Source organism: Cibotium barometz, chromosome 13 (genome assembly GCF_041138505.1).
Source record: "Cibotium barometz isolate CiBa-2024 chromosome 13, ASM4113850v1, whole genome shotgun sequence".
In the NCBI taxonomy this organism is placed as follows: domain Eukaryota; kingdom Viridiplantae; phylum Streptophyta; class Polypodiopsida; order Cyatheales; family Cibotiaceae; genus Cibotium; species Cibotium barometz.
Window position 1 is genome coordinate 54,884,924 of NC_141058.1, and position 14,019 is coordinate 54,898,942.

Sequence of the window (14,019 nt, forward strand, 5' to 3'; positions counted from 1 at the left end):
ACATTGCACGAAGTATCCATTTCTCAGAAGCCCACACGATGCATACATGCATTCAGCTGGAATCACTGGAATAGAACCTCTGAAATGCTGCAATAGTTTGCTCTCAGGACCAAAACCCACACTATGTATACATAAAAGCTCACGGCTTGAACCTGCACACTTTCTGCTTTCAGTTTTGCACGCCTGCACACTTTGTACCTGCGCACACAGTACTTCCAAACCTGCACACAGCACTTTCAGTTTTGCATGCCTGCACACTTTGTACCTTTGCATGCCTGGCTGGAGATGGCAAAAGCAGTGGAGCCCCCTTGATTGCGATGGAGTATCTAGAGAGAGAGAGAAACAATGAAAAAACCAGAGGTGTACATGTATACTACCATGAAAAATCATAGGACCTCTGTATCTTTCAAGGCTAGAAGCTTCCCCAAGCCTCTTCCTGAGATCCTTTGTGATATGGTAGAACAAAGAAATGAGGCTCTGTGGATATATATGGACTGTTTCTATGTTTTCTCATCTCAATTGTTGAGATGTTTTATGGTCAACTCTTTACGGTTGTTGATTTTCTGGTGGCTTCGTAGTACTTAATTCTGTTAGCCTGATGGTTTTGCTCGTAGCTTAGTGGTGCTTAGTTTGCGTAAGGAGATCTGTGAGTGTTGTGTTTAGGGTGTCTATTTGCAATCAATTTGCTGCGGGACATTCAACTGAAGATCCTGATCTTACTTGATCTTTGACCTGATGTGACACACAGGGTGGTGAATGCGCAATATGCATGGATAGTTTCAATGGATGTAGCAGAGGTTTGTTCATGCCTTGTGGGCATGCAATGCTGTGTATGGCATGTGCCAATGAACTATACCGAGAGAAAAAATCTTGTCCTTTTTGTTCAAAGGCAATTGAAAAAGAACCAATATTGCTACCTGGCAAGGTGTACATGTAAAACTATGCTGCTGCTCACTTTATTGCATTGGTGACCCTAGTGACATAAGAACCTGTTTGTAAATTTTTTTGATGAACTTGTTCAGCTGGTGCATCGTTGGGCTTCTTTCCTTGTCAATATGAGTCTTCAATGTATCAAAGTTACATACCTAATGTGATGTTTTTGAATTTTATTGTAGGTGTATATTCACAACTTTTATTGTAGGTGTATTAATTAAATGCTTGTGACGTGGTATTTAATTAATACAACCTTAGTATATGAGTTTCCTCCATCCCCTCCCTCTCCTCATTTTCTCTCTCTCCCTCTACTAGTTGAAGGCCCTTTGAGGCCTTTTATAGAGAATTGTGAGACCTTAAATAGAAAGGATATGGGTGAATGCATGCAAATAGAAAGTATATGGGGGCTCATCATTTCATTGCCTTAAATGGAGAGTTATCATTTCATTGACTTTTTCAAGCATTAGAAAAACAATCTTATTCTTGAAAATCTCACGGAATATATTTATATACTAAAATGAAACGTTTTCTTGAAAATCTCACAGAATATATTTAATAGAAATTCAAAAAACATTTTGGTGCCATATTCGTGTTGATTGTTAATAATAATATAGGTTTTCATCCAAGAAAATTTATCCCCAGGTTGTCTAAGTTTCTTCTCACGACAAGCCTTAGTGGATTAAGAGCCACTTCCTCAGTTAGATCCATAATGACTCCATACTCCTCACAAGAAAGCTTAAAAAGACTAATTAGCATGATTGTTTCTCCATTTAAGAAAAGATCCTTCTATTAATAAAAAAGGATACAACTACTCAAAAACAGATTAAGGAGACAGTATGCACATAGATGGGGCAAAAGCCTCCCTCGGCACTAAGTAACACGGGATCATTAAGGATCCTCTTGATGTGGAATCAAAAATCACAAATAATCATGTTGTCCACTGCCATTTCGCGCCATCGAATATAAAAGTAAACTATGGACAATGAACTAGAGAAAAAAGTTCTCGAAAAAGTTCTCTCTCTAATTTAGAGGTCTCAAATTCGGACTGTAAGTTTCTTTTGGCTATGGAACTTCGAGCTTAGAAAATTTTTGAGTCAAAAGTTTTTTGTGGCATCACTCAATCCCTACGTTACTCCCTAGTTTAGTGTCCTTAGTTTACTTTTTTTTTCCTAGTTTACTTATTTTTCTGATGGCGCGTAAACGATGATGGTGGATAGCGAGATCATTTGTGATGTTGATCCCACAGGGAGGGGGTCTTTAATGATCTCATGTTATTGAGTCCTAAGGAAAAGCCCTCTCTCCCCACAACACACACACACACACACACACACACACACACAAAAAAAAAACTCGAAGAATACTTATCAATTTAAATTGGTACTACTTGAATATCGAGTAAAACATAAAAATATTCATAGTCATTAAAATATAAGAGGCTTTTTAGCAGACAACTTATAGAATTTTCTTAAAGAGTTAGAGGAAGTTAAACACTTTGATTTGGCAAGAGGTCTCGGATCTCAAATTTGAATTATCACAATCAAAGGTGATCCGAGTTTATCAAGTCCTTAGAAGCAGTTGGCACTACCAAGGCTCGATAAAAACATTTTTGCCTTAAAAATAATTCAATGTTCAAGACAAGAGCTTACCTTAGCCTATGTCAAAACAAGTATCGTTTGCTATTTTGCCATAGAGCTGCAAGTGTAACTTTCGCTTGTGGGTGTGCTATAGTCCATCCATCGCACATCCCCACTCCGTTGTCACACCAGAAAGCTTCCATGGCTATGGAGGTGAAGGAAGAGCTTTCTTTGTCTAGATAGAGGCAAAGAGGAGATAGCTTTCGCGGGTAGATAGAGGCAAAGAGGAGATAGCTTTCGCGGGTAGAGAAGAAGCTCACACGAGAGGGAGAAGCCTACACTCACACATAATCAAGCAAAGAAAGCATCAAGCATGCAAGAATCCAACACAATATAAGCAAGCAAGAGAGTAGAGAAGAGGGAGAGCTCCCAAGTATTCTATTGCAAGGGAATGAATAAGAGAATGATTGTGTATTACTAAATGTGATATACAAATCGCTAGTGTTTGCAATTGGCTGGCCATAACTTAAAAATAGTCATGGACTAGTAGTTTTAGCCTCAAGCACTTTCAATGGTCATGACATCAGGAAGATAGTCCAATAGCCTTGAACACCCCAAAAGAAGACTATTAGTGATGTTTTCTTGGGTACTGTCTCACCAAGAACCTACTCTCAACTCATGCACTGATTGAAAGAGGTGTGAAGGTTGAGCTTGAGGGAACATTATTTGATTAGAGACATAAGAAAGTACTATGAATCAATAGCAAGAGGAGCAAAGCATGGGATTCTCTTCAAGCTAAGTGGATCTCACCATCATCTCTTGTAGTAATGTATTGAAGCAACAACTTTAAATTAGGTCTAGGTTATGGGCTCAAGTACAAAAGGGAGCTCATGGACTACTATGGTACTTTTTTGACATCTTTTGATATTGGTCATCTTGACTCTAGGACCCTCGTGGCTTTTATACCTTTGCTTATTGGAAGGCTATTCACATCCTCTTAGTGGGAGATTAACTCACTTAGGCATCATGGCCATTGTATGAGATTATCTTTTAATCTTATATTAATCCATAGTGACTAACTCTAATCTTAACTTTATGATCACTCCATTTCAATTGGTATCAGAGCACTAATCAATGTGAACAGGAGTCAGCATTGCCATCTGCGCTTGCCTAGCTACCATTTGTTGTACTAGCCAGCTGGTTGGCAGAGATATACCGGTGGTGGTGACCACGTTGATCCCTTTGATTGAAACAATGCTGCGCCTCCTGAACCGCAGCATCAAGCTACGACAATTTTCTTTTGGGTAGAGTCAGTTATAAGATAGTGGAGGGCTGGCTAACAAGCAATTACAAAAGAGAAAAAGGCGCCAAGATCACAGCAAGCCAGCTGGGAGCGCTAAAGCTCAGTTGGGTTGGAGTCATTAAACTGGTAGCACCCCAGGTTCACTGCATGGACAGCATAAATTGCAACCCACCGTTTCGCAGCTGCAACGCATTCCCAAGGCTCTCATCGTCACATCAGTGCACATTGCAGCGCATCAGCGTGCATTGCAGCTTAAGCTAGTCGTGCATCATCGACAGTGCATCATCGATGCAGGCTAGCAATCATCGCTTCGTCGTTTGCAGCAGTTCGTCATTTCGTTTTCAGCAGTTCTTCTTTCCTAAGATTCATCATCATCGCACACCAACTCAGCAGCAACAACAAGCCTCTCCTTGCAGCCACTACAGCTTGTTCCAGCGCTCTGCATTCCAGCAACGTGCAGTGCTGCGTAGCTGTGATGAGGAGGAGGAAGTCACAGCGTAGATTTTTTATTAATTTTTCCCAAAAAAGGGAACATTAACAAACTCATTCATCGCTTTCTAGCGTTGTCAATTGAGCTGTTTCAAGCAGGCGTCGTCGCCCAGTTTTTGCTACAACAATTCGTCATTTTTTTCTCTCTCTCTTTCATGGCTAGCGTTGGTGCTGGTTCAACAAACGATTTTATTTATTTTTTTTAAAAAAAAAACCTTAACGCTTGTTGCTCTCGGCATCATAGAACTTTTGCCGCTCTCAGCAAGAGAAAATAGAAAAAAGAAAAAACAGAAAAGGAAGAAGACGATGAGAGAAGAAATGGCCCCGCCACCGTGAAAGGATAAGGAAGAAATGATATTGGGAATCTGCTTTGAAGCATTAGGGTTCGCAGCACTTTGACACCTTGGGTCAGGTCAACCCACATTTCCTACCTTTTTTTTCTCTTATTTTCTTGGCCAGCCCATTTACACTTTGTCCATGTCCATCCCTTACCTCTTCACAAATATTTGGACTTTAGGGAGATTTAAGTGCTTTTAGATTGGTTTGGGTTTACTCGCATGCTACTTCGCATTGTGGGTCTTATTTACATGATTTATGTTTTATAGATTTGTTCACGTGCACTAGAAGCTTCAGTCACACGCCTTGAGTTTCCTTGGTGATTTTTCACGCTTGTGAGGTGTGCCACACATGTTGATGCATTATTTGGGCTTGTTCACATGCGATGTGCATTGTTAGCCTTGATTCACGCACATTTTGGTATTGCTAACGTTTTCGCATATTATTTGTGCTTTTATAGCCTTGATCACGCGCGTTAGCACATTGTGGACTTGTGTCACACATTTTGGGGATTTTGTGAGTTTGTTTACTCACCTTAGACTTGGGTTGTTCACATGAAACCATGGATTGTTCTCATTACTTTTATCTTTCATTTGACTGTCATAGTGTGGATTCACATCATCATCAACATTGTCATCGACATCATTTTGATAGCATTTTTTATTATGATGGTAGGAGAGCCACTCATGCACTGTCATCATGGCTTTGCAATTGCTATTGTGATTTAGTTTCTCGTGTCATATATTGCATATCTTTTGCCGCATTTGCTCATGCCTTTGGCATTTCGAGGCTTAGACCTCTACATCTTCACTCATCGACTTCTTACTATCGTGAGGCAACATATTCATACCAATATGGAATGTTCGAGCTTCACAATTTGATGCTAGTCATTTTTGGCATTTGTTCGATGAGGAGGAGATATGTGCCAAATGGTCTTTGAGTACATTCTATGTCTCTTGAGATGTACGGTGGATAATTATATGGCATGATACTCAGATGCACCTACGACACACCTTTTTCTTAGCCTATATGATGATTTTATCACTTCATTACTTGGTTATATCGGCACATATGGTTCAGTTTTGTTCATGTGGGATGATTCTTCTTTTGGTGACTTGATTGAGTTTCCCACACACTCGCTTCATTGTGATTATGTTTTTGATGAGGATGTGGACTACACCAACATGGATACTTCTGAGGATGATGATGATGTTCGTGATGTGGCTATAGAATATTATATGGGTGTGATGTTCGTGATGTGGCTATAGAATATTATATGGATGATGATGATCATGGTGGTCATTCAAGGGACACATTTAGTGAGTTATGGCATGATAGGATTGGATCTTTAGAGGACGCATATTGAGCATACTTACACTTTCGTCCATCACAATGGTGTTTGCATGGGCCTCGATAGCTTCTATGATTCACCCACGACGTCGACTAGCCATTATCTCATTTATTCTCATTTACTTAGACCGCCTCATTCATTGTATTATGATGGGGATGATGAGAATAATGAGGACGATGATGTTGTATTATACACACACACACACACACATGATGACAATGATGTATCACACACACACGAGGGAAAATTTGGGCTCATTTTTGGGCCCTCTAAGAAATGCCACATCATCAAAAATGGGACAATGGTAATTTTTTTGTAAATTAACTCCAATTTTTTCGGAGGTTGCATATATAGAATCTACTCTTCAAGATCTTTCCATTGATATATAACATGATGGGCTTTGGATTTGACCCATGGAAGATGTACAAAAAGTAGGTTCAAAAGTGATGATGTGGACCGTACGGTAGCCTTTAAAGTTGATTTTGAGAAAAATGGTATATCTTGAGCTTAGCAACTCCAAATGTCTCGGAGTTTGAAATTATAAGATCTACTTTTCATGATCTTTCTAATGATATGTTATATGATGGGGTTTTAACATAAGGTAAGAGTCCCCCCCCCCCATTTTCAAGGCACAAAGATGGCAAAAAATCCCTTAGAAGGCCCAAAAATGAGCCCAAATTTTGCCTGATGCATGCACATGATCATAGTGATATACATGCATGTGATGTTGTTAATCCCATTTTGGATTAACAAAGATGCTCCTCCATTTGAGGACATTAATAAGTGTTATGTAAAGGCACTATAAAGGTTATACATTATGAGATACTGGCGAGCCAAGGCTTTAATTAGTAAGTTTTGGACACCCAAGTGTGAATAAAGGCCAGTTATATATAAGAAAACCACCATTGTTTCTTCCATCTTCTTAGAGCTCCAGCTCCTAGTATTCAAGATTCAATGGTGCCTTTGCATTCTGGAAGTGCATTGTGAAAATTGGTGTGGATAAAGGTGTGTGTGGAAGTGAACGAATTAGCTTAGTTATAAAAATTTGTGTGTATTGAAAAGTGTGTGAGTACTTGGTAATGCTTGGAGAAAAGCTACGGTTGGAATTTCTTTCGATTTAGTTGTTTTCGTCACCGATTTTGCTATCTTGAGTTAGCTATTGGTGACATATCTTTTTCTGTATTTTCAAAACAAATCACAAAAATAAAGAGTCATTAGTTATGTTAGTAATTTGCACTACATTTCTTTTGCTAGACACAATCATTCTGGATACATTGGGCAGGGAAAACACACTCCAAATTACTGAAAAAATCATTCTGTTGGCTCGAATGGCAAAAGTGTGAAAGTCCAGGAAGACATTTTATGACGTGAAACTCATTGAATTTCATGACGTGAAACCCTACCCGGCACCATTAGCGCCAGAAATCTCGGGATTGCCTTACTAAAGTTAGCACAACTTATCCTGACACAAGGAAACGGAAAAGTCTTATCTCATGAAAGTGCAAGAAACATTTTCACAACGTGAATCACAGTCTGTTATTTCACGAAAAACTATCATTTCACGATGTGAAAAGGGTTGTTCACGTATTGAAGAATTGTCATACCAAAGGTAAAAGAGGGCCATAAGTGTACTATAGTAGTCATCCTGACTTAGATTGATGCAATTCTAAATGGGAATTTCAAAGCGTGAAACACAAGTTGTTCACGGCATGAAATACATTTCACGACGTGAGACATAGTCTGTTGTTTAATGACGTGAAACCCAATCTATTGTTTCACAACATGAAATGTCAGTCTGACAAACCAATAACTCCGGAAGGAGAAGTTTCTTGGCTAGTCAAAGATGAGAAGGCCCTTAATATCATAGCCTTAGGGTTACATGACTCATACTTCCATCAAATTGATGGGTGTGACACATCCCATGAGGCTTTTGGTGCATCTAAACATCACATGAGACTTGGGTGCATCTTGAAACCATGTTTAGTGTACAAGGAAAGCCTCATGTGACACATCACATGAGGCTTCAATGCATCTTAAAACCATGTTTGGTGCATAAGGCAAGTGCTCCAACTGAAACAATTGGCAGGTATGAAAGCTTCCATAGACAAAGACATCACATTTACAATCCTACTCAAAAGTCTTCCAAATGAAGAGTATGGTAACATTGTTACTCCTTTTACAAATTTACTAACGTCAAATTTGGTGGATATTGAAGCTTCTCTCTTAGAAGAGGAAAGAAAGATCAAGCAAAGGAGCTCCAACTCCAACTTTAATGAATAGGGGGGGGGGGGCTTACTTCATAAAGCAGAAGCAAAATGGCTACACTAACAATGCTAACATGAAGAATCTCTCCAAAAGCTTCACCAACAAAACCAATAATGGATGTGGATTATGTGGTAAGAAGAATCATAGGGAAGAGAACTATTTTTTGAAGCAAAAGACCAAAGCATTAATTGTGAAAATAGAAGAAGATAAAGGGGAGGCCTGAGCAAAAGTGGCCAATCCTTGCAGCGGTTGACTCAGATTGGGCCTTGTAGGCTACTCTTACTCTACGAAGGACCTCTTGACCTTACATTTAATAGGAAACCTCCAAACCAGGATTTGTATCAATCTTAAAGGTATTGAATCTCTGATGTATGTATCACTTATTAGAACATCTGTGTATCTAGCTTTGTATTGGTCCCTTGGCATTAGAACATTTATTGCAGGAGGGTTTATTAGAGAAAACATATGTTCTCCTACCTTTTATCATTGTACGGGCTCTCAAGTCAAAGGGTAAGCATGTAGCCTAAAGTGTGTGTGTAAGCATGTAGCCTATTAAAGTGTGTGTGTAAGCATGTAGCCTAAAGAGAGTGTGTGTGTGTGTGTGTTTGTGTGTGTGTGAATACACACTTCTTTATGAGTGTACTAGTGTGTGCTTATGTGTAAGCAATGATGTCATGGGCTATGCTATGTGTCATTTCTTTAGTGAGTGTGATTGGGTAAAAATATATGGCTTTATGCCTATAAAGGCATGCACTTGGAGAAGGGTTAAACATAATCTAATCGATCTCTTTGAGTCGCGTAAATTGGCCTCACACACACACTCTCTCTCTAGCTTATTTCTCTACACACCACGCCTCTCTCTCTCTTCTAATGATGGGGAAACCTTCCATTCTCCTTAGCCCTTCTTCATCATCTAAATCCTAAGGCCTGAACCATCAAGGAGCTCATGTCACTCTATTCCCTTGTACCTTATTTTCAGTGGATGTCCATAAAGGTAATGGTCCCTTTGTGACAAAGAATATCGGCATGATTTTGGTTGAGCCAATCCATTCCTAGAATACCATCATATAGTCCAAGATGCAAGACATTGAATCTGCACTCAATTGTATTGCCATCTAGAGAAAACTGAATGTTGTTTCTCTCATGGGGGGGTTGAGAAGAATCTTCCCACTAGTCAATTTTACTTGCATTAGTTTACCACTAGTCAATTTTACTTGCATTAGTTTACCACTTCTTTGGTCTAGATTCAACTTTTGTAAACAAGTAGCCAAGCAATATGAATGATGAATGCGTACTACTAGAATCAATTAGAAGCTTAAATTATTTACCTTTGTAGTCCATTGGTACTTGGATAATGGAGAATTGTTGATTCTGACCTAATGCTCAATAGGTACATGAATTCTTCCTTCTTTCAAGTTTATAACATAGGATACTGAGTTTAGAAGTTCCTTCTCTAATTTCCCCAACTTTGGGGAGGGGTTCCTTGATTGCTTTGCACACCAAAGTTGCTAGTCTTTGAAAGCAGTCCTATGGTACTTTGAGTAGGATGGGTCGAGACTAGTGCATTGGGGCATTCACTCATAATATGTCTAAAGGTTGATGGCATCGAAAATATCTTCTCTCCCTCCAGAGTTGTTGTAGTGACCCATTGATTACTTGAGACTCATCTCTTCGCAGACCCGTACTCTGAGAACTGTTATGACCCATGTTATTTGACGAATGATAATCATGGTCATTTAATATTTGATTTATATATTTTTTATGATGCCTATTTCTCATGAACACGTTAGGATTGATTGATGCGATGTCAATTGATTGTTAGCACTGACGTGGTTTATGTTTATGAGTTTAGGTGATGAGGTGTGCAAGGGTACCGATTTAGGTGTTGCACAGTGCGAGGATACCGATTTAGGTGTCGCGCGGATGGTGGATTGAGTCGTGGCGTGTGGACAAATCTCATTATTATGTTCGCAATATTTTGTGACTGTATTATGGCATTTGATATTATTTTGACATCAGTGTGATGTGTGTGTGTGCACGCGTCAATTTATTGTACAGTGTGCGGACGAGCATTAGTTGATTTATTTTTGTAATGTGCATATATGCACAAGTTAGATTATTGTATTAGAAAAATAGTGCAAACCTTAGAAGGTTTGAGGACAAAGGTTAATTGAGGACAGGCTAAAATTGAGGACAAAGGCTAATTAAATGGCTAAGTCCAAATATGGATGTGTACTTTATTTTTGGCTGAAAGCCTACTTTTTGGAATATATCACAAATACCCACGCGAGGAGAAGCACTCACGTTGGGGGGGGGGGGAAGATTGCAACCAGTCTTGTGTTGCCTTGTGTTGATGGTGATGTGTTTCTTTCTCTTGCTCTATGTTTTGATATGTGCTTTAATTTTCAATTTAATTCAAGTAGTTGTTTTTATATTTGATATAATTTTTATGAGTCTTTTGATTATTCTCTTCAAGAAAATTAAAGGTCCGGTTGCAGTGGTATCAGAGCTTTGGTGTAATTTAATTTTCTTGAAGGCGGTCAAAAGAGGTGAAAGAGACAAAAACAGAGGTGATTTTGTAATTTTCTTGATTTTGGTAATTTTCTTGAATTTTAATTTAAGAAGAACACGTTTAGGGATTTTTGTTTATGTATGGATGAAATAAAGCTTGTTTTTGACCACTGGGTAATTAATCTCCATCAATCTATTGTCCAAAGGATAAAACTAGGTGAAAACCATTAGTGGGTTTTCCAAAACCATAAAACCACCTTTCTCTTCACTAATCCTCTTCTTAATCTGTCCGTACGGATTGAAAGAGCAAGCAGAGGAGCATGGAGAGCCATAATCAGAATTGCTAAACCTTCCCTTTGCTCAGTTTCTATAATAGAAGGATGAGAATTGTTCAAGTTGTTTTTAAAAAAAAGAATTACTTTTAATTTTAATTTCCTCCTCTACTGCGCTGGGCGCAAGCTTAGATTTATATATATATATATAATTTTCCAATCTCTCTCTCCCTCCTTCAAACTCGGGCGGCAGCGCGCTTCGCGCTTCTATCTCCATCCGGCGAAGCGCTTCTATCTCCATCCGGCTGTGCGAAGCGTAGAAATTTTTTTTCTTTTAATTTTTATTTTTTCTCCTCTGTCCATCCCGCCGGCGGCGCCGAGGGCTACGAATTCAGGTTGGAGGGGGGGGATTTTCAGACTCCAATTTCGTTAATTGAGCTTAGTGAGGCTTTTAAAAAAAAAGCTATCTTCTAATTGCGTTTATTGAGCCCTTAAAGCTTTGATTATTACAAAGCTTAAATTAGCTAAAAGCTTTGTGAGCTTTGCTTTAATCTTGGCAGGTTAGGCTAAATACAGGAGGCACTAATTTATATTTAAAAAAATCAAATCTCCCTTTTTATTCTTAAGCGATGCGCTGTCGGAATAGCTGTGGGAGAAAAAGAAATTGTACATCTTATAAAAGCTTTATTAAGCTTATTAACCAGCATAAAAGTAAAAGCTTTATATATATATATATATAAGTTGCAAATATTGAAATCATTATGCACTAATTATCATTTTCTCCAAAGTTTTTTTTTTAACAAATTTGCGCTAAACTTCATGAATTTCAAGATGATTGAATCATTTCATTTGAGCCTTTATTAAGCTTGGGTTTAACTGTGCGTTGGATTTAAATTAGTAAAAAAAAATCATGTTAAGCAAAGCTTTTATTAGTAAGCTTAATTAAGAAACTCTTTGAGCTTTAATTAATAAAGTTTTAATTTTAGAAGTACATGGATTATTTCTTGAAAAATTATGCATTTTGTGTATTGAGCTAACTTGGCAGGACTCACATCTAGCTCGACATTCCATATGAGATAAGAAACTCTATCTTTTCTTTTGTTTTAAATTTTTCCTATTCTTTTTAATTGTCAGAAAATAGGTGAATATCCGCAACATTATCGTACTATTCAGGAACAGCTTGATTCTCTCTATATTCTTTTGAATCAAGAACGAGAGCATCGGGACAACTTTCAAAGAAAAATTGAACGACATCTGTCTAGAATAAACAAATATATTAAGAAGAAAGTTAAAACTGTGGAAGCATCTGACATACATAACCCGACCAATGACATCGTATCCAAACTGCCTATTGTCAAGTGTTTCAGGTGTAAGATATTGGGACATTATGCTAAATCTTGCCCAACTAGAAAGAAGAACCAAATTGCACAAAAGGACACGCTTGACACCGAAGAGATTAACGCACTCGACACATTAACCAAAGGTGGAGGTATGTGTTAAAAATTATTTATTGTATACAATTTCTTGTTTGCTTTTGTATCTGTTTTCTGAATATTTTTTTCTTCTAGACCTAGTTAGAAAACTTTAGCTCCTGAAAAGAATTTTAGATACAGTGACCTAACTAGAAAGATCGAGATAAGATTAGTAAAAGTTATCTTCAAGATCTAGTTGCCTAAATTCAAGTAAAAATGATTACTAGACATCTCAAACAAGATTAAGACCAATTTGAAGATTCAAGAACCAATCAAGTTTCTCCAATCTTTGATTCAAGTTATCAATTGCTTCACTATCGAATTTAGTGATAAATAGCTCTCAAGTGACTAGAAACCAAGCTTAAGTTGTATACCAATCACAATTACGAAGTTTATACCAATTCAAGTAAAGTTTTGTCTAAATTTTCTAGTGTTCTAGTTTAAGATTTATCCAAGAACAAGATTCTTTCTAGACCAAGAATTGCTCTAAGTCAAAGATATATTCAACCACAAGATTTAAACCCCTTAAGAACAAGATTTATTCAAGAATTGCAATTATGATTAATTAAAGACTAATCTCTCAATTTTCCTCTATTCAAGTATTTTTAATCTAAGCCAAGATTCATATTACTAGTACATCAAGTTTTTGCTATCAACTAGGGCACAAGATGTCTAATTTTATTCAAGTTTTGATTTCAAGTTTAAGATTAAGCTTAAGATTAAGATCCCCTTTAGATTTCATTGTTTACAAGTAAAGATTCACAAATTCAAGAATTATAAACCTATTCAAAGATTATAATTTTTAAAATTTAGTCGGCGGACAATTACAAGATTAAGATCAAGAACAAATCCCCAGAATTCATCAAGTTATTGACAGTAATGTAAGTGATTATTTTTCAATCTTAAGTTGATAAGAATTTCCATTTCAACCTAATTCATTTTTGGAATAAGACTAGTAGACTAATTTTGAGGATAGAGAAAAGTTATGTCAGAATGAAAGTTTCAGAGATAAATAAGCTACTCCATCTCAAACTTCTGTTCTTAAGGTAATGTCGTGTGGAATTAATCTATGGTATGGGACATTAGATTGGTTTTACATGCCTACCTCAGACGTATCTATGTCTTCTATCTTTCACCATCGAGTGTTTGTATGTGGAAGGTACCTATGTGGTATGGGACACTTAGATCCTTTTCACATATTGTTTGGTTTTATTTTCAGAAAATGTTTGATGTGATGATCTTGTCCTCCACTTGTGCCATGAAGCCATCCACTCATTGATTGCGCAACTGAGGACAGTTGGTTCCCAACAGGGGGGCTGTTATGACCCATGTTATTTGACGAATGATAATCATGGTCATTTAATATTTGATTTATATATTTTTTATGATCCCTATTTCTCATGAACACGTTAGGATTGATTGATGCGATGTCAATTGATTGTTACTACTGACATGGTTTATGTTTATGAGTTTAGGTGATGAGGTGTGCAAGGGTACCGATTTAGGTGTTGCA

General features: G+C 37.6%; 1 protein-coding gene across 3 annotated transcripts in view; it reads left to right on the forward strand.

The window, feature by feature from the left end:
- The window catches only part of LOC147632860 (uncharacterized), a 65,430-nt gene extending 64,328 nt beyond the window's left edge, over positions 1-1,102 (forward strand). For all 3 annotated transcript variants that reach the window (XM_086807742.1, XM_086807744.1, XM_086807743.1), the window contains one exon: positions 749-1,102. In XM_086807742.1, coding sequence (XP_086663868.1) covers positions 749-937 — 189 coding nt within the window. In that variant the 3' untranslated portion in view covers positions 938-1,102. The remainder of the gene's footprint in view (positions 1-748) is intronic.
- Positions 1,103-14,019: the final 12,917 nt, after the last annotated feature.